The 17,669-nt window shown below is 44.9% G+C and overlaps 1 protein-coding gene across 2 annotated transcripts in view; it reads left to right on the top strand.

Moving 5' to 3' along the window:
- Window positions 1-17,669, top strand: part of Pipox (pipecolic acid and sarcosine oxidase) — a 108,147-nt gene that overhangs the window by 87,874 nt on the left and 2,604 nt on the right. The window contains exons 1-4 of one of the 2 annotated variants that reach the window (XM_090350565.1): window positions 4,772-4,948; window positions 6,753-6,901; window positions 16,416-16,629; window positions 17,171-17,353. In XM_090350565.1, coding sequence (XP_090206691.1) covers window positions 4,835-4,948; window positions 6,753-6,901; window positions 16,416-16,629; window positions 17,171-17,353 — 660 coding nt within the window. In that variant the 5' untranslated portion in view covers window positions 4,772-4,834. Of the gene's footprint in view, window positions 1-4,771; window positions 4,949-6,752; window positions 6,902-16,415; window positions 16,630-17,170; window positions 17,354-17,669 lie in introns of those variants that run through there. The other variant, XM_090350566.1, reaches the window with a different exon arrangement.

The raw sequence follows: 17,669 nt of genomic DNA, 5'->3' as shown, positions 1-17,669 counted from the left end.
CGCTCTCTCTCTCTCTATTCGAGTCCTCTCATTATTTCTGAGCTGTACAGCTTGCTGCTTCCCTGGCTTGGTTCTCCCACCCCGGTCTGCAAAGTGTCAATCAAGCCATCGGATGAGCAGCTCAGCTTCACATCCTCATCGCCTCTGCCCCAGGACACAAGCCAGCGACTGCTGACATATACAAGGAGCAAGGTGTAGGGCCACTAGCTCTCCCTTTAATAGTCTTCCGATCCAGAATGGGTGTTAAAATGAAATTCGAGGGGATCGCTTCTCTCTGCCTGCCCCTGTCAGGGCATTGGCAAGGACCGGCAACCCTGAGAGAAGGGGAAGCCTTCAGAAGTCGATTTGCTTTTCATTTCAAGGTTGGGCTGTGGCCAGTGGCTGCTTTTCGGAGGAGCTGTTTGAAATTCTTAACAAGAAGCAGAATGCTTGAGTCCAGGAATCCAGGGCACGTTTGTGAAGTAGGGACGGGGGAAATGGAATTGTCATTTTATCTCTGAAGGGATATTATATTAAATGGGAGTTGGGGAATACAGAGTGGCTTTGCAGCTTCCCTGGAGGATGGAACAAAAAAAATGTGGGGGCAGCAGAAAGAACTGAGATTAGAACAAAGAAAGAACTTCTCTGGGCCCTGGAACCAGTGACCAGGGAGACTTGGAAGTATTTGCTTCCCCAGGCAATTTCGCCTTCTTTTACAAATTATGAATGGAAGCACCATTTTTATAGAATTGGGACACCAGTGAGCATTAAGTTAAATTCCTTCACTGAATTCTCCTTGAATCTTTGATCACACCACTTACAGAACACATGGCTGTGATCAGTGTGTATATTTGTGTTCCATGCCTTTTTTTTTTTTTTTTTTTTTTTTGCTGATCCTGGGGCTTGAACGCAAGGCCTGGGTGCTGTCCCTGAGCTGCTTCTGCTCAAGGCTAGCTCTCTACTTCTTGAGTCATAACTCCACTTGTGGACTTTTCTGAATAATTTATTGGAGATAAAGAGTCTCATGGATTTTCTTGCCCAGTCTGGCTTCAAACCTCGATCCTTAGATCTCAGCCTCCTGAGTAGCTAGGATTATAGGTATGAGCCACCGGTGCCCAGCTATTCTGTCTTTCTCAGTATTATTTTGCATGTGTTTCTATAAGGCAGAATCCTCAGGCCTGTCATTTGGAATAGCCATAAGGTATTAATCGTTGTGTCAATATACCAGAGTTTGCTTAGCTATCCATTGTTGGGTTGTATCCAGAGGGTTTTTTTTTTAATTTAGTATAAAAGCACAGATATGCATGCCATACAAATGCCTTTTTCTTTCTTTGGGGGATAACTTCTCCAGCCAAATTTCTGGATCAGGATGTTTGAATCATTGTTGGATGTGTCCTGAATCTTACACTCTATCTCTAACCTCACAGCATGGACAGCAGAAAATTGTGTCATTTTTATTTATTTTTCCCTTATTTAATAGACACATAATAGTACTTTAAACTTATTTAATTCCCATTTCTTTCATTGCTAGTGAGACTGGGCATGCTTCCATGAAGGGATTTATTGTCTGCTTTCCCTTGTGTGTAAACTGTTCATCTCCTCTGACATCTTATCAAGAAAAATCTGGGGGCTGATCTCATATATTTCTACCAAGGCTTTACATACTTAGTGTAGTTTCTTTTTCTTGGATACATCTGCTAGATTTTACTCTAAAGGGACTGGTTGTCTAAGGAAGACGTCTAAGGCAGACGCCATCCTGTCTCATGTGGAGTGGGGGTGACAGAAAGCTGAGATAACCTTTAGATTTTAGAATTTTTTTTTTCAGGAGAAAAAAGAAAAGACAGTCAGATGGCACTTCCTCTCTGGGTTCCTGTTTCAGTAGAAAACGAAAAGCTGCAGAGTCTTACTTCTGTTCCTGTAGGAAACATTTCCCCCTTCTTTTCTATTTCTCACTAATTCCTCCTGATATACTAAAATAATTTCTTCTAAAACATAAAAAAGAAAGGTGCTGGTGGCCCAGGCTTGTAATCTTAGCTTCTCAAAAGGCTGAGATCTAAGGATCTCAATTCAAGGCCAGTCAGGGTAGGAAAGTCCATGAGACTTTTTTCACCAATAAACTACTAAGATAAAGCTGAAAGTGGCACTGTGGCTCAAGTGGTAGAGTGCTAGCCTGAGCACAAAAAGATGCAGGAGTGGGCTGGGAGTTTGGCCTAGTGGTAGAGTGCTTGCCTAGCATGCACAAAGACCTGGATTTGATTCCTGGGCACCACTTACAGAGAAAAAAAGCTGGAAGTAGTGCTGTGGCTCAAGGGTAGAGCTCTAGCCTTGAGAATACCCAAGGACAGTGCTCAGGCCCTGAGTTCAAGCCCCACAGCTGTCAAAAAAGAGAGGTGCAGGGATAGAGCCCTTAGTTCAAGCCCCAGGACCAGAAAAAGGGGGTGGGGGAAAGAACAAACAAAAAGAATGAAGGGGGTTGGATGTGTGGCCTACTGGTAGAGTGCTTGCCTAGTATGCACAAAGCCCTGGGATGGAATCCTCAGAAACACATACACAGAAAAAGCCAGAGGAGGTTCTGTGACTCAAGTGATAGAGCACTGGCCTTGAGAAAGCCCAGGGACAGTGCTCAGGTTCTGAGCTCAAGCCCCTGGACTATTAAAACAAAAGGAAGGGAGAAAGGGAGAGATGGAGGAGGGAAGGAAAACAGGAAAGAAGGAAGGAAGATCTGGGCCAAGAGGACAGCTAGGTGCTAAAACCACTCTAGGAAATTTTCTAGGCAAGCATTCTGGGGGCTCTCAATGGGCCCCTGTTCTGGGGTTGGGCAGCTCTCTGTAATCACATGAGCTTTCTGGATGACTATTTTCTCCTACTTATCATATGGCCATGAGAAAAATAGCAAAATATTGAAATCAGAATCCTCACTACAAGCTGTGACTAGTCTTTAGTATAGCATGGTGGTTAAAGGAGTGGATTCTGGAGCTGATTTCCTATCTCAGCACCTAGGCATACCAGATATGTGGCTTTGGGCATATAATCTCTCTAGGCCTTGCCATTTTTAAGTAGTATTTCAATGACAGCTATATATAAACACCTCTCTCAAAACTTAGTGGCTAAAAACATTTTATTCTACTTTCTTTTCCTCCTTTACTGTAGTAGGATTTGAATTGAGGTTCTTTGCCTGCTGGTCAAGAACGCTACCTCTTGTACCTCCTGACTTTTATGGGGGAGAAATTTCAGTAGGGTTTGGAGGAATAATTCTTTTGGGATACTTGGCATTGGCTGGGTTACTCTGTGGTATTTAGCAGGTAGCTAGGCAGGACTGGACTAGACTGGAGATCCAAGATAGCTCCAAGAGCAAGTAACCTAAAATAAAGAGAAGAATCTGCCCATCTCTGAGGGTCTAGCCCAGAAAGAATCATGGTATGGCTTTCGTTGTGTTCTCTTGGTTAAGCAGTCCCACCGCCTAAGATGGGAGGAGTGACAAAGAACTTGGAACCAGCCTTAATCTGCCAAAAGAGGGGATAAAAATACTCCTAGGACTGTAAGGATTCAATGAGATAATGTGTTCAGAGGCAGATTTACTGTGAAGCCAATAAAACTTCAGCTATGGGGCTCCCTAATTGAATAGTCTCTTTGAAGTCAGAACACCTAATTTTGTTTGTCTCCTCCTCCTCCTCCTCCTCTTCCTCCTCCTCCTTCTCTTTTTCTCTCCTGCCAGGAGTTGATCCCAGAAGCTCAAGCATGAGCTACACCCCAAGCCTCTTTTTCCTTTTTCTTAAAAGCAGACCCTAAATTGTATAAGAATCAGGACCTATAAATCCTGTACTGAGCCTGGCACTGGTGGCTCATGCCTATTCAAGAGTCTGAGGATCATAGTTCAAAGCCAGTCCATGAGACTCTTATCTCTAATAAACTACTGAAGAAAAGCCTCAAGTGAAGCTGTTGCTCAAGTGGTAGATTTCTAGCCTTGAGCAAAAAAAGCTCAAAGACAGTGCCCAGGCCCTAAGTTCAATCCCCAGGACCAGTACCACCCCCCACACCTACACTCACACACTCACACACGCTCCTGGATGTACCCCCAATGCCTGTAAGAGTCGTTTTTGGCACACCACCTGGCACAGACAAGTTCTCCATACAGGACCTCTCAGTGGAAAGTCTGGCGGTTGGTTCCTTCTAAGCCCAAAGAAGGGGCTCCTTCTCTCATTCTGTCCTTTCCATTTTTATTCCCCTTTTAGGCAACATGAAAGTAAAGAATCCTGAGAATAATTTCATAATCACAAATCTGCTCTCCCAATTGGCCCTTGTGTCTACCCCCTGACCTCACCTCCCATTAGGGAGGTAGGCCTTACCCTGGGCATCCTGCCAGGTTCCTCGCTAGCCCTGTAGAATCTCCAAAGGAAATCAGGCTGAAGAGAGAAAAGCCTGCAGGGGGAGGCAGCATTCCTGGTGCCCAGCTTGGTCTAGGAGGCATTGAAATTCTAAGGCCGAAGTCCTGAGACAAAGATCATAATGAGACAGGAAGGTGGCATAGGAAGAAGCCCATTTGCATGACAATAATTGAGCCAGGAATAGAAAGCTAGAGGGATGCAAGGGTGAGGGCTGGCAGCTGAGCTGGGCTAAACCTTACAAATCAGTCTACCCAGCTCTGCTCTGCAGGGGAGGCAGAGGCAGAGCCCTGTGCCAGGCTTCGGGGGAGGAATGGAAGGAGGGACAGAGAAGGGCACAACCCCAGGGCATTGTGGGAACACTGGCCAGGCTGAACTTTGCCTTGCTCCTCCTCCTCCTGTAGCTAGCCTAGAGCTGCTTTTATTTGTCTCCTCTTTCGTGGACTCTGAAGTTGGTGTGTTAAGTGGATATCATGACTGCTCAGAAAGATCTCTGGGATGCCATTGTGATAGGGGCAGGTATCCAGGGCTGCTTCACTGCCTATCACCTGGCCAAACATGGGAAGAGGGTGCTCTTGCTGGAGCAGGTATTGTATCTCTTTTGCCCTTTCCCTGTCTTTCCCTAGGGAGGCCTTTTGCAGGACTAGCAGGCTATCCAGGGAAGGCCACAACTCAGCAATTTGTAGCTTAGCCGATTGGTATGTTTCAGGAGAGTTCAAAGTAAGGTCTACCCTCTCTCAAATTCTTGTAGATTGTCTAGATCTATTTCCTTGTTTTACTGTCTCTTAGTTCTTCTCTTGAAGTATCCCAGGCCCTGTTCTCATCATTCTTGTCACCCAGCCGCCTCTGTACCCAAGTGGTTGATTCAGCCCACAGTGGTTTATGACTTCAATACTAGCTGCTTGGTAGGTTGAGGTTTCAGGGACGTGGTTCAAAGCCAGCCTGAACAGGAAAGTTCGTGAGACTCTTTATTTCCAAGTAACTGCCAGAAAATCTGGAACAGAGCTATGGTTCAAGTGATAGAGTGCTAATCTTGAGCTAAAAAAGGTCAGAGACAGTGCCCAGCCCCTGAGTTCAAGCCCTAGGACTGGCAAAATAATAATAATAATAATAATAATAATAATAAATAATTTTGCTGAGAGGCAAAGGTTGATGTATCAGCGTAAAAGATAGGACTTTTTCTTGCACCTTCTCAGCCTCTTCTCCCAGAACCTATCAGAAGCTTCCGAGTTTCTTTTGCTTTTGTTTTTGTGTGTGCTGGTAGAGGAGCTTGAACACAGGGTCTGGATGCTATCCTTTAGCTTTTTTTAAAATTTTTTACTCAAAGTTGGCTTTCTACCATTTGAGCCATAGCTCTACTTTCAGCTTTTTGGTGGTTCATTAGAGATGCAAGTCTCATAGACTTTCCTTTCCAGGATGGATTTGAATCACAATCCTGATATCTCAGCCTTCTGAGTGACTGGCATCATAGGCATGGGCTATTGGCACCTGGCAGCTTCTATTTTCAAAGCCATCTTTGGGTGTCTCTTCTTGATGCACTGGAAGGAGGGCTCAGGTCTCCTTCTTCCTTAACAAAAGGCAATCTTGGGGCCGGGAATGTGACCTAGTGGTAGAGTGCTTGCCTAGCATGCACCCACGGCACCACATCCATAGAAAAAGCTGGAAGTGGTGTTGTCGCTCTAGCAGTAGAGCCTTGAAAAAGCCCAAGGACAGTTCTCAGACCCTGAGCTTAAGCCTGGGCCTACCAAAAAGAAAAAAGAGGAGATCTCATGAATTTGCATCTACAGTGATTCATATACTGGGGTCCTGGGTAGAGGTTTCAATTTCAGCAAGTTCTCCCTGTCTGTTCTGCCTGTAGCTCCCTAGGCTGGCTATGGTTTGCTCTTGGTAATGAGTTGCAGTAATTAGAAATTGTCTTCATTTCTTACCCAGTTTGCTCAAATCCCAAGGGATTCACGAGTTCATTCTGTGAGGAAACTCCATCTTTTGTTAAATCCTTTATCCTGAGTAATCTGAAGATTACTCAGAGGAATAGTGAGCATTGTTTTCCTTGTCCATAAAACAAAGGGGATAGATTAGAATAATCTGGAAATTTCTAAGCCTGCTTCTCTATGAGTTTAAGTAGCATGAGACTGTATCAGGATGATTGAAGACTAGCCAACTAAGGGATTTATAGAAGGGAACCGTGTTTGCCAAAAGGAAGACTAAGTTAGTGCTGCTGAGAACCCTCTATCATGATCACCAGCTCAGCCAATTGGCCATAAAGAGAGAATTTGGAGAGATGATTAGGTGAGAGATGAGGACAGTGGCTCATGGTGAACATAGCTCCTAAAGAGAGATAAACCGAATGGGGCAATAACTTCCATTATCTCTCTTATTTTCCATTTTTAGTTCTTTCTACCACATTCCCGAGGAAGCTCCCATGGACAGAGCCGCATAATCCGGAAGGCATACCCTGAAGACTTCTATACACAGATGATGGATGAGTGCTATCAGATGTGGGCCCAGCTGCAGCACGAAGCTGGCACCCAACTGCACAGGTAGGCAAGAGGAGAATGCCTTGAGTCAAGGAGGTCTACGCCTAGAGGTGCTTTGAGTGTGTGGAGAGGCATAGTGTGCACACTTGAAATACAATGGAAGGGGCTGTAAGACCAAGGGAGGTAGAGGCATTCTGTTCAGTGCCATTATATCTCACAGGTATGGCTGACTCCTGCCAGGCTCTGACTTCCAGGACTGGATTAGATATTGTGTCCAAAGCTAGCAGAGTTGTATTGGGAAAATAATTGAAGAGACAGAGCTGGTTAGGCATGGATAAAGCCTTCTGAGTTGGAAACTCTATCCCTTTAGAGATCTCTTTTAGGGCCTGGTTGCAATGGAGAAGATGATTCTCCCTCCCTCCCTCCCTCTCTCTCTCTCTCTCTCTCTCTCTCTCTCTCTCTCTCTCTCTCTCTCTCTCTCTCTCTCCTTCCTTCCTTTCTTCTCACCTACCTACATTCCTGCCTTTCCTTTTTCTCATAGTACTAGTGATTAAACTCAGGATCTCTCTTGCTAGAGAAGCACTGTACCACTTGACGCATTCCTCCTGGTCCTTTAGTCTTCATTTTTCAGATAGGGCCTCATGCTTTTGCCAAGGCCAGCCTCAGATGGAGATCTTCCTACCTCTGTCTCTTGAGTACATGTACCCTCATATCTAGCTGGATTCTTGGTCCTTTATATTCTTACTAGTATCCCAACTTCTTTTTTGTTTTTGTGCCGGTCTTAGGGCTTGAACTTGGGCCTGGTACGATCCCTGAGCTTTGTCACTTAAGGCTGGCACTCTACCAGTTGAGCCACAGCTCCACTTCTGGATTTTTGGTGGTTAATTGGAGATAAGAGTATCACATACTTTCCTTTCTAGGCTGGCTTCGAACCACAATGACTGGGAGATGCCAGCCTCTCCCAGGTAGCTAGTATTACAGATGTGAGCCACCAGTACCCAGACCAACTTTTTATTCTGGGTCTTTACCCATCAAACAAACCTCTAAATCAATTTCATCTTTTTTTAATATCATCTCCCATTGGAACAAAATGAGGATGCCCCTCAGGTTAGATTGCTTGCCAAGAATATGGCAAGCTATCTTTCTGTTGCTATCTCCAATCTTTTGGACTCCCCAGTCACTGACTTTTCAAATACTCCTGGGCAAGGAAGAAGAAAATCTGTTATGCAATGTCATGCAATATCATCTATAACCTGCCATGCAATATTAGCTATCATCTGTCATGCAATGTCAGCCGTAACACCCCCCCACTTCACTTTCTCTGCTGCTCTTAACTGAACTTCCTTTACATAACCCTGGTTCTACCCTACCGAGTGGCAGTTATTTTAATGGCTGGAAACCAAGAGGTTATGGTTCTGCTGCAAAAACACTATTAAGAACAAAGTGAAATCCATTATGCAAATACAGCCAGGGCAGCTAATTAAGAATTTATTCAGATGGCAGCTAATGCACCCAACACCCAAATAAAGAAGTGTGCCTTGATGAGGGGCAACCTGGCAAAGGGCTCCTTCTCTGGCACTGGCTGGGAATACTGCTGAGTGTCTTAGGTTAGAAGTGCCCGAGGCCTCAGAGGCCACACATACCATTGGATAAGGCTACATAGATATGGGTAGAGATTGCCTAGAGTATTTCAAACTGTTCAGTTCTGACTTTGTGCCCTACCTTTTACCAGCTATGTGATCTTGGGATAATTTCTTTACCTCTCTGAGTTACTTTTTCTCCTAGGTAGGGTTTTTGTGAAGATTACATGAGACTCATGAAACACATAGCACCTTTCAGTAACTACAGTCCCTTCTACCAGCCATATCTATCCTGGGTCCATTGGGTGGTAGAAGAAGAAGGGCAGAGCCAAGTGCTGGTGGCTCATGCTTGTAATCTTAGCTATTCAGGTGGCTGAGATCTGAGGATCGTAGTTCAAAGCCAGCCCGGGCACAAAAGTTCATGAGACTCTATCTCCAATGAACCACCAGAAAATCAGAAGTGGTATTGTGGCTCAAAGTGATAGAATGCTAGCTGTGAGCTAAAGAACTCAGGGATTGTGCCTAGATCCCAATTCAAGTCCCATGACAGAAGAAGAAGAAGGAGGAGGAGGAGGAGGAGGAGGAGGAGGAGGAGGAAGAAGAAGAAGAAGAAGAAGAAGAAGAAGAAGAAGAAGAAGAAGAAGAAGAAGAAGAAGAAACAAAAACATGTGCCACAGAAAATGGTGGGGGAGAGGACTTGATAGGAGGTTCTCATAATCTCACAAACCTCTTTAGCCAGAATTCAGACAGTTGGAAGGACTTTGGAACCAATCAAGTATGGTTCAAAGCTCAACTCTTAGCTGTGTAGTTTATAGTTGGTTTTTTTTTTTGCCAGTCCTGGGCTTCGGCTCAGGGCCTGAGCACTGTCCTTGGACTTTCTCAAGGCTAGAGCTCTACCACTTGAGCCTCAGCACCACTTCCGGCATTTTTCTATGTATGTGGTACCGAGGAATCGAACCCGGGTCTTCATGCATGCTAGGCAAGCACTTTAACCACTAGGCCAAACTCCCGGCCCCAGTTTATAGTTTTTTTTGTTGTTTGTTTGGGGTTTTTTTTGGTTGATTGTGGCTTGAACTGAAGGGCCTGGGTGCTGTCCCTGAAATTTTTCACCCAAGACTAACACTCTACCACTTTGAGCCACAACTCTACTTCCATTTTTCTGGTGGCTAATTGGAGATGAGTCTCATAAACCAGGTGCCAGTGGCTCATGCCTGTAATCCTAGCTACTCAAGAGGCTGAGATCTGAGGATCAAAGTTTGAAGTCAGCCCAGGCACAAAAGTTGGAGAGACTCTTATCTCCAATAAACCACCAGAGAACCAGAAGTGGTGCTGTGGCTCAAGTGGTAGAGCATTAGCTTTGAGCTGAAGAGCACAGGGACAGCGCCCAGGCTGAGAGTTCAAGCCTCATAACTGACAAAAAAAAAAAACAAAAACAAAAACCCAAAAAACAAAAAACCAGGATTGGCTTCTAGCTGTGATCCTCATATTTCAGCCTTCTGAGTAGCTAGGGTTATAGGTGTGAGCCACCAGCACTGGGCTTAGCTGTGTGGTTTGGAGCAAGCTGTTTAACCTCTGGGAGGCAGTTTTCTCACCTGTAAAGTGGGGGTAATAACATCTATTTCATGGACCTGTTGTGAAGATAAGTATGTAATGGTTTGAAACAGTACCTAAAAAAATCACCACTTCCATCAGTTTAGCTGTCACAATCAGAAACTAGGAGCTGTTCTGAGTACTTGATGCAGGTTAAGCACTCCTAATCTAAACACCTGAAATCCAAAATGCTCCAGGACTGTGGCTCCAGTGATTCTCCCGCCTCAGCTTCCTAGTCTAGTGGGGACTGCTAGAGTCCATCTCACCATCCCAGTGAGTATGCGTCTCAATGCATTAACATAAATCACAGAGTCACTAGACTTTTAATCTAGAACGCAGTCTATACATTTTTTTCTGTACTTTGCAACTTAGTATTTCAGAATTTGCTGCCCATATGGTCTCTGTTGCGACTGTTCAATCTGCCATGGTAGTGTGAAAGCAGTCATAAGACAGAATGTAAATACATTAACCTCGCTGTGTTCCAATAAAATTTTATTTATGGCCAGGCATGGTGGCTCCTAGCTACTCAGGAGGCTGAGATCTGAGGATTGTGGTTCAAAGCCAGCCCAGGCACTAAAGACACTAAAGACTGTGATATTCTTTTTTTTTTTTTCATATAAAGACTGTGATATTCTTAACACCAATTAATCACTAGAAAAATGGACATGGCCTATAGCTCAAGGGGTAGTGGCCTTGAGCTGAAGAGCTCAGGGACAGAGTCCAGGCCCAGAGTCCAAGCCTCATGACCAACAAAAAAAAAAAAAATCTATTACTGGACACTGCACTTGAATTTCCTTGTGTCTTGAGGAATTTTATTTTTATTTATTTATTTATTTATTTATTTTTTGGTACCCGTCCTGGGGCTTGAATTCAGGGCCTGAGCACTGTCCTTGGGCTTTCTCAAAGCTAGTGCTCTATCCCTTGAGCCACAGCACCACTTCCAGCTTTTCTATGTATGTATGAGATACCAAAGAATCAAACCTGGGTCTTTGTGCATGGTAGGCAAACATTCTACCACTAGGCCAAACTTCTGGCCCCGTTCTTTTTGATTTTTTAATCGAGCATTACAAAGTTGCTTATGCCTCTCATTTCCCTGTCACCAAACAAACTCATGTCCTAAATCATTCCAGATCATTCCAAATAATTCCATTTAAAGATGAAAATATCAGTTAGGTGTCAGTGGCTCATACCTGTGACCTTAGATACTCAGGAGACGGAGATCTAAGGATTATGGTTTTTGTTTGTTTTTAGTTGGTTGTCCGGCCTGAACTCTGGGCTTGGGTACTGTTCCTTAGCTCTTTTGCTCAAGGCTAGTAGCCCTCTACAACTTTGTTACACAGTGCCATTTCTGGTTTTCTGGTGGTTAATTGCAGATGAGAATCTCATGGACTTCCCTGCCTTGGCTGGCTTTGAATCACTATCCTGAGATCTCAGCCTCCTGAGTAGCTAGGATTGCAGGTGTGAGCCGCTAACACTTGGTAAAGATTATGGTTTAAAGCCAGCCCAAGGCAGACCATTCTGTTAGATTCTTATCTCCAATTAACCACCAAAAAGCCAGAAGTGGAGCTGTGGCTCAAGTGGTAAAGCACCAGCCCTGAGGACAAAAGCTTAAGGGATAGTGTCTAGGCTCTGATTTCAAGCCCCAGTACCAGCACAGAAATGGAACAAATAAACAAAAGACAGGGAAATACCATAGCCTGTATTAAGACTATTCAGATGTCTTGTATCTCCAGTTACGATGAATGAAGAACAATGCGAATGTGCTTTAAAAGAAACTACAGAATGCTAAAAATTATAATTATTATTGTTATTATTCTATCATTAACAAGTCCTTTCTTGTTATGGCTACCCTAATTTACTCAGGCATGCTAAATTTCTTGGTTCTTTTACTGAGTAGGGATATAATATTTCCCATTCTCAAAATACATTCTCTACATTTGGGCTAAATGTTATTCACATCCCTGTTACTCTTACTCTTCATTTTAATTTTCTAAAGGAGTCATCATCTTTGTGGTTCTTATTTCTCTCTAGAATCTTCTAGAAGTACCATATCACGATGTAATGTAATTGATAGAAATTAGCGTGCTTAATGCCATTTGATTAAAAAAGGAACAACAGAACCTTTAGGAGTTGTTAGTGAAGGTGATTGTCCAACTCTTTTTTTATTCTGTTCTGCTGCTTTCTGTGACAGTGCATACTAAACATGGGTGGACGCAGAATATTTGCATATGTTCTAGGAACAGACAATGACACATGTGTCAGATCACAAGGTCTGAATCTTTTGTGATGTGTACAGCCAGGAAGCAGATACCAACAGCAAAGCCCAGCTCCGTGGCCCATCTTTTTCTGCCCCGCCTTTTCCCTTTGAGTCCTACTATCCAGCTCCTGACCTAGGCTGCCCCTGCTTCGCTGACAATATCAGACAAGATCACAGCCGTAGGCAGTACAGCTGCTGGCAGAACCTGGTGGCCCCCTCCGCAGCTGCCGCTTCCTGTGTCTGCGAAGTGTCTGGCTTGTCAGCCACATCCCCTCCCTGGAGCAGTCTTTGTTAACCAATTCTACCTCGGCCCACTGAGCTGAAGATGAAACACACAGAGCTCTTCCAAAACCAACAAAGACAGCAGCCATTACCAAGTCCCTTCCCCAAGGTGACTCTCGGAGCTGCCTTGCCTAGCACTTTGAACCCGGTTAAGAGGAAGGAAAGAGCCTGGAATGGGAGATGGCAGACTCCAGGAGAGCTGTGTGCCCCTTCCAGGTCCTCCAGGGTCCATCCTGTACCCTGCTCCAAGGGTACAGGAATCTCTGATCCATCTCCCATTCCTCCCATTATCTGGGACACAGTGGAGTCAACAACAAAGCTCTTGGGAAGAATCTTCAATGACCTCTTCCAGCACCAGATCAAACAGAGGTTGGGAGGAAGGTCTCAGCTGACTGGCATTGTGGGAGATGGGAGCTGCAAATTTTCCAGGGTTCTCTGGCAACTCTGCACTGGCTTGAAATCTTCCTTTCTAGGCCAGCCCTGACCAGTCATTTCCTGGTTATCTTTTTGCCTCTGTGAATGACTGTCTCTTGTCAACTCTTCTCCTTCCCAAACTTTGTATGTGTGTGTGGGGGGGGGAAACAACTGAGGGGGAGGCCTGGATCACAGAGGTGAGAAATTGATGCAGAATGAGCAGTCTATTTATTGGGATCTAGGAAAAGCTATTAAGAAAATAAGCACTTAAATGATTTTCAATCTGCTCATGGAAGTCATCTATCTTCATACTAGAGGGAAAAGGCTGGTGCTCGAATCCTAGTTTTGATTGACTGATTTCCAATTCTCTAAGCATTTCCCATAGGAGCCTCTCACCTATCTCCCATAATGACAGGCCTTTGCATTTCCAGGCAGTGTTTTACATTTATTTCCGATTTGCTCATAATGGTCAAAAATCTCTCTCCGATCCAAGGCATTTCTCCAGCAGTGCACGGTTTCCCTCAGGCCAAATAGCTCAGCTGTGATCCACGGAAAATGAGAATTTCCCAAACTCGTCTTTGGACTAGGGGAGGGTCCGGCATCACAAATTCAGATGGAAAATTTCCCACTGTTAGATCAATATCTCGGCTAAGAAATAAATGCCACAGGGGCAGAGAGCTGGAGCAAAATGATTACAATCGGCACAATTACATTCACCGGCAGAATCAGCTCACTGATTACTCCTAGGTTGGGGAGCTCCCGCTACATCCACCGCGGGACAGCCTGGGAATTAGAACATCACTCAGCATTTCATAATTCGACAGATTTTCCCATTGTCTTGGCATGAGTTCATTTACCCTATCCAGTATGTCCCTGGAAGAAGAGGTCTTGTGTTAAGGAAAGAAGGAAGGAAGATGGAAAGAAGGAAGGTAGGCGGGAAGGAAGGGTAGGGAAAAACAAGGAGGAAATCCCACAGAATAACTGAGACCAGGGGTGCTATCTTGCAGGCAGAGGTTAGAAAGATTCTGTGGCATTTCTGGGCCAGAACTCTGATAATGGGTCTATTTAAGTGAGATGTAAACCAGGTCTACCCCCAGAACTTTACTAGCCAGGACACTCTAGAATTAAAAAAAAAAAAAAAAAAAAATGGAAGTGGAATCTGAGTGCTGGTGCTTGTAATTCTAGCTTACTCAGGAGGCTGGGGATCTGAGGATCTGGGTTCAGTCCTGCGAGACTTCTTTCCAATAACACCCTCCCCCCCCCATTCCACACACAAAAGCTGGAAGTGGAGCCTTGGCTCAAGTACTAGAGAGCTAGCCTTGAGTGAAAAGTCTCAAGGATTGCACCTGGGCTGAACTTCCAGAACTGGCACACGCAAAAGAAAAGGGGATGAATGTGTGTGTAAAAGCAGAAGAAGGAGCAAGGACATACTCTAGGGGCGGCTGCAGGTATATCTAAGTGGTGAACATACCTAATATGGTTAAATCTCTGGGATCAATTCCCAGCACCACAAAACAAACAAAAAACAACACTAAAAATAAAAGAAAAATCACCGGGTAACTTAAGCATGTGAGGCAAGCGTACACTACTAAGCTACACCCTCAAGCCTCCCCTGCCACGTACACACAGGTGGCTTCTTCATTATCTAGTTGACTGTAATGTTTACTAGGCAAATTTCTTTGACCTGAGAACCAATTTGAAGCCCTACTGGGGACCTCAGAAGAAGAAAAAAAAAAAAAGAGTGTTTCCTGGCTGGAGGATTCTGCAGCGTCTCTCCTCTGCTGAGCTTTGAAGAGGCAGAGCTGGCGTTGCTATCTCACCAGTGGTGAATGCCGGGTAGGCGGGGGCCGTGGCAAACGGATTGGGCATGCTGCGCAGCTCTGTGTACTGACACCGGCCCCCGGGCCTGCTGTGTCCCTACCCCCTCCCAATCTTCTCTTTAATCCCCCAACCAGATAATGTGGGATTTGGAAGCATGTAATATCCATGAGACTCCATTATAGGCTATTACGAGCTTTATTCACATACTTAGGGGTGGTGCACCAGGCTACAGCTGGCCAGTGCAGATCCACAGGAATGGTCCCAACGCCCTTTCTATTGTTTAGATAGTTCCCTCTCCAAAGGGGCTTTGGTCTCTTGTGACAGGGAGGCAAGAAGCACAAGAGAGAAACTGCTTTCACTCCTTTATGGTATAGGATGGATGGAGGTGCAGGGAGGAACAAAATCAGAGAATCTACTGAATTGATCCCTGGAGTCTGAAGACCACCTACTGGTATTTGTGCTTGTGCTGTTGCATTATGGGTGGGATGACCTTGACACTGCAAGTATGGCATTCCTGACCCTTGCCAAATCAACTTGAGTGGTAGCCCAAGACACTGTGACAACTACACAAATGGTGCATACCATTTCTACTTGTCCCTAGGCAGGCTGGGAGATACCATCGTGATGTGAAACCACTAGTAGTCCAACAGGCATGTGTTCCAGAGGAGAAATTTGGGCCCTGAGAAGTGAGTCCGAGATCAAGGTCATACCAAGGTGATCTTAGGATGCGAAGCAGAATCTGAACTCCCAATTAGGATCCTTTCCATGAAGCAAGCAACATCTGGGCATGAACTGAGAGACAAACCAGTCATGCACAAAGAATAAAAGGATATATGGCAAGAAAAGGGAAAGGGGAAAGGAGAGGGGGCAAATATTCTAGTGGCAGAATAAGGAATAGAAGGGTCAATCTAGTGAATGGATCAGAAGAAGAAACCAAATGGATTCAAAACCTACTACTTTCAAGATGTGGAAGGTGAACAGGGTGTCAGTGGCTAATGCCTATATTCCTAGCAACTCAGGAGGCTGAGAGGTGAGGATCATGGTTCAAAGCCAGCCGGAGCAAGAAAGTCCATGAGACTTATCTCTAACCACCAGAAAAATTCAGAAGTGGCCCAAAGGTAGAGTGCTAGTCTTTTTTTTTTTTTGCCAGTCCTGGAGTTTGAGTTCAGGGCCTGAGCACTGTCCTTGGGTTTTTTCCTCAAGGTTAGAACCTTACCCCTTGAGCCACAGCACCACTTCCAGGCTTTTCTATGTATGTGGAATCAAGGAATTGAACCTGGGTCTTCGTGCATGCTAGGCAAACATTCTTACCACTCCCAGGCCCAACCAAGAGTGCTAGTCTTGAGCTCAGGAATAGTACCTAGGCCTTGAGTTTAACCCAACACACACACACACACACAGAAGTGGAAAATGAAAGATGGCTTAGGGTCTCTGTGGTCAAGGGCAAGATGGAAGGACAAGCCAATAGTAAGTATGAAGGATGAACTTGGCAATGGACTGGGAAGAAAAGCTGGACTCTTAGATGCGTTTTCTGAATGCAAAGATTAATGCCCCTTGACCTTAATAAAGAATGAAAGCAAATGATGGGACCCTGACACATGCCTTTATTAAAATGCCCTTCTTTTTTAAACAGGCCAACTGAACTCCTGCTTCTGGGAATGAAGGAGAATCCGGAATTAAAGACAATACAGGACACTCTGTCTAGGCAGGGGGTAGAACATCAGTATCTTTCATCCGAGGAGTTAAAGAAGCGTTTCCCCAACATTGGAATCACCAGGGGAGAAGTGGGGCTTGTGGACAAGACCGGAGGTGTCCTCTATGCAGATAAGGCCCTCAGAGCCCTTCAGGTGACACTGACACAGCAGCATTGGGGCACTACAACGCCTGTTCTGGAATCCTAGAGTCTCCATTAGCCATTCACAGCATCTTTGTGGGAGGGGGAGGGTAGAGGCTTGAACTTGGGGTCTGGGCACTGTCTCTGAGCATTTTTGCTCACTGCTAGCACTCTACCAGTTTGAGCTACAGTACCACTTCCAGTTTTATGGTGGCTCATTGCAAATGAGTCTCACAAGGACTTTTCTGGCTGCCTTCAAAGTTCAAAGTCTTAGAGCTCAGCCTCCTGAGTAGCTAGGATTACAGGTATGAGCCACCATCACCCAGCTTCAGCCACAGCTTTGTTTGGGCTGAGGACCTTTGTCCTGCCCAACCTTGGAATGGTCCATTGTGTCAGGGCATTTTTATATACCCTGATTTGCCATGTCAAATAGTGGGGTGTGGGAGTAAGGTCTAGATTCTGCACTGTCCTGTCTACCTTAGGTGAAAAGCTTTGTCCAAAAGGGCTAAGTACATACATAATGAATTTTTCCTTTCCCTGATCTTCCCTGTCAGAATGCAATTTGCCAAATGGGAGGAACAATATGTGATGGAGAGAAAGTGGTGAAGATAAGACCTGGGCTACCAGCTGTGGTGAAAACTACCTCTAAGTGCTACCAAGCCAAGAGCTTGGTCATCACAGCAGGTCCTTGGACCAAGGATCTCCTCAGTCCTCTGGGAATTGAGTTACCTCTCCAGGTAAGGGCAAGCTGGAGGCCTAAGAGTCAATGTGTAAGAGCAGCTTTGAAAGCTGATGGACCTTGACTTCGAATCTTGAATCTGCGTCTTATTAGTGGATGACCTTGGGCAAATTAGTTCACCTCCTTGAGCCTCAGTTTTATCAATATGAAGAGTAATAGCTACCTCAAAAAGACTGTTGGAGAATTAAATTATACAGTGTGTATAGCCCTAAGGAGACAGCCTGGATTGCAGTAAGCACTGAATAAATACAAGGTATTACCAACTTCTGAAAAGAGGGAAGTAGGATGGGGGTGCAGTTATGGGAGAAAAGTAA

The sequence above is a fragment of the Megascapheus bottae genome, chromosome 17, assembly GCF_031878675.1.
Source record: "Megascapheus bottae isolate mThoBot1 chromosome 17, mThoBot2.hap1, whole genome shotgun sequence".
Lineage (NCBI taxonomy): Eukaryota > Metazoa > Chordata > Mammalia > Rodentia > Geomyidae > Megascapheus > Megascapheus bottae.
The sequence above is the reverse complement of the archived record's forward strand: the minus strand, read 5'-3'. Positions and strand labels throughout refer to the sequence as shown.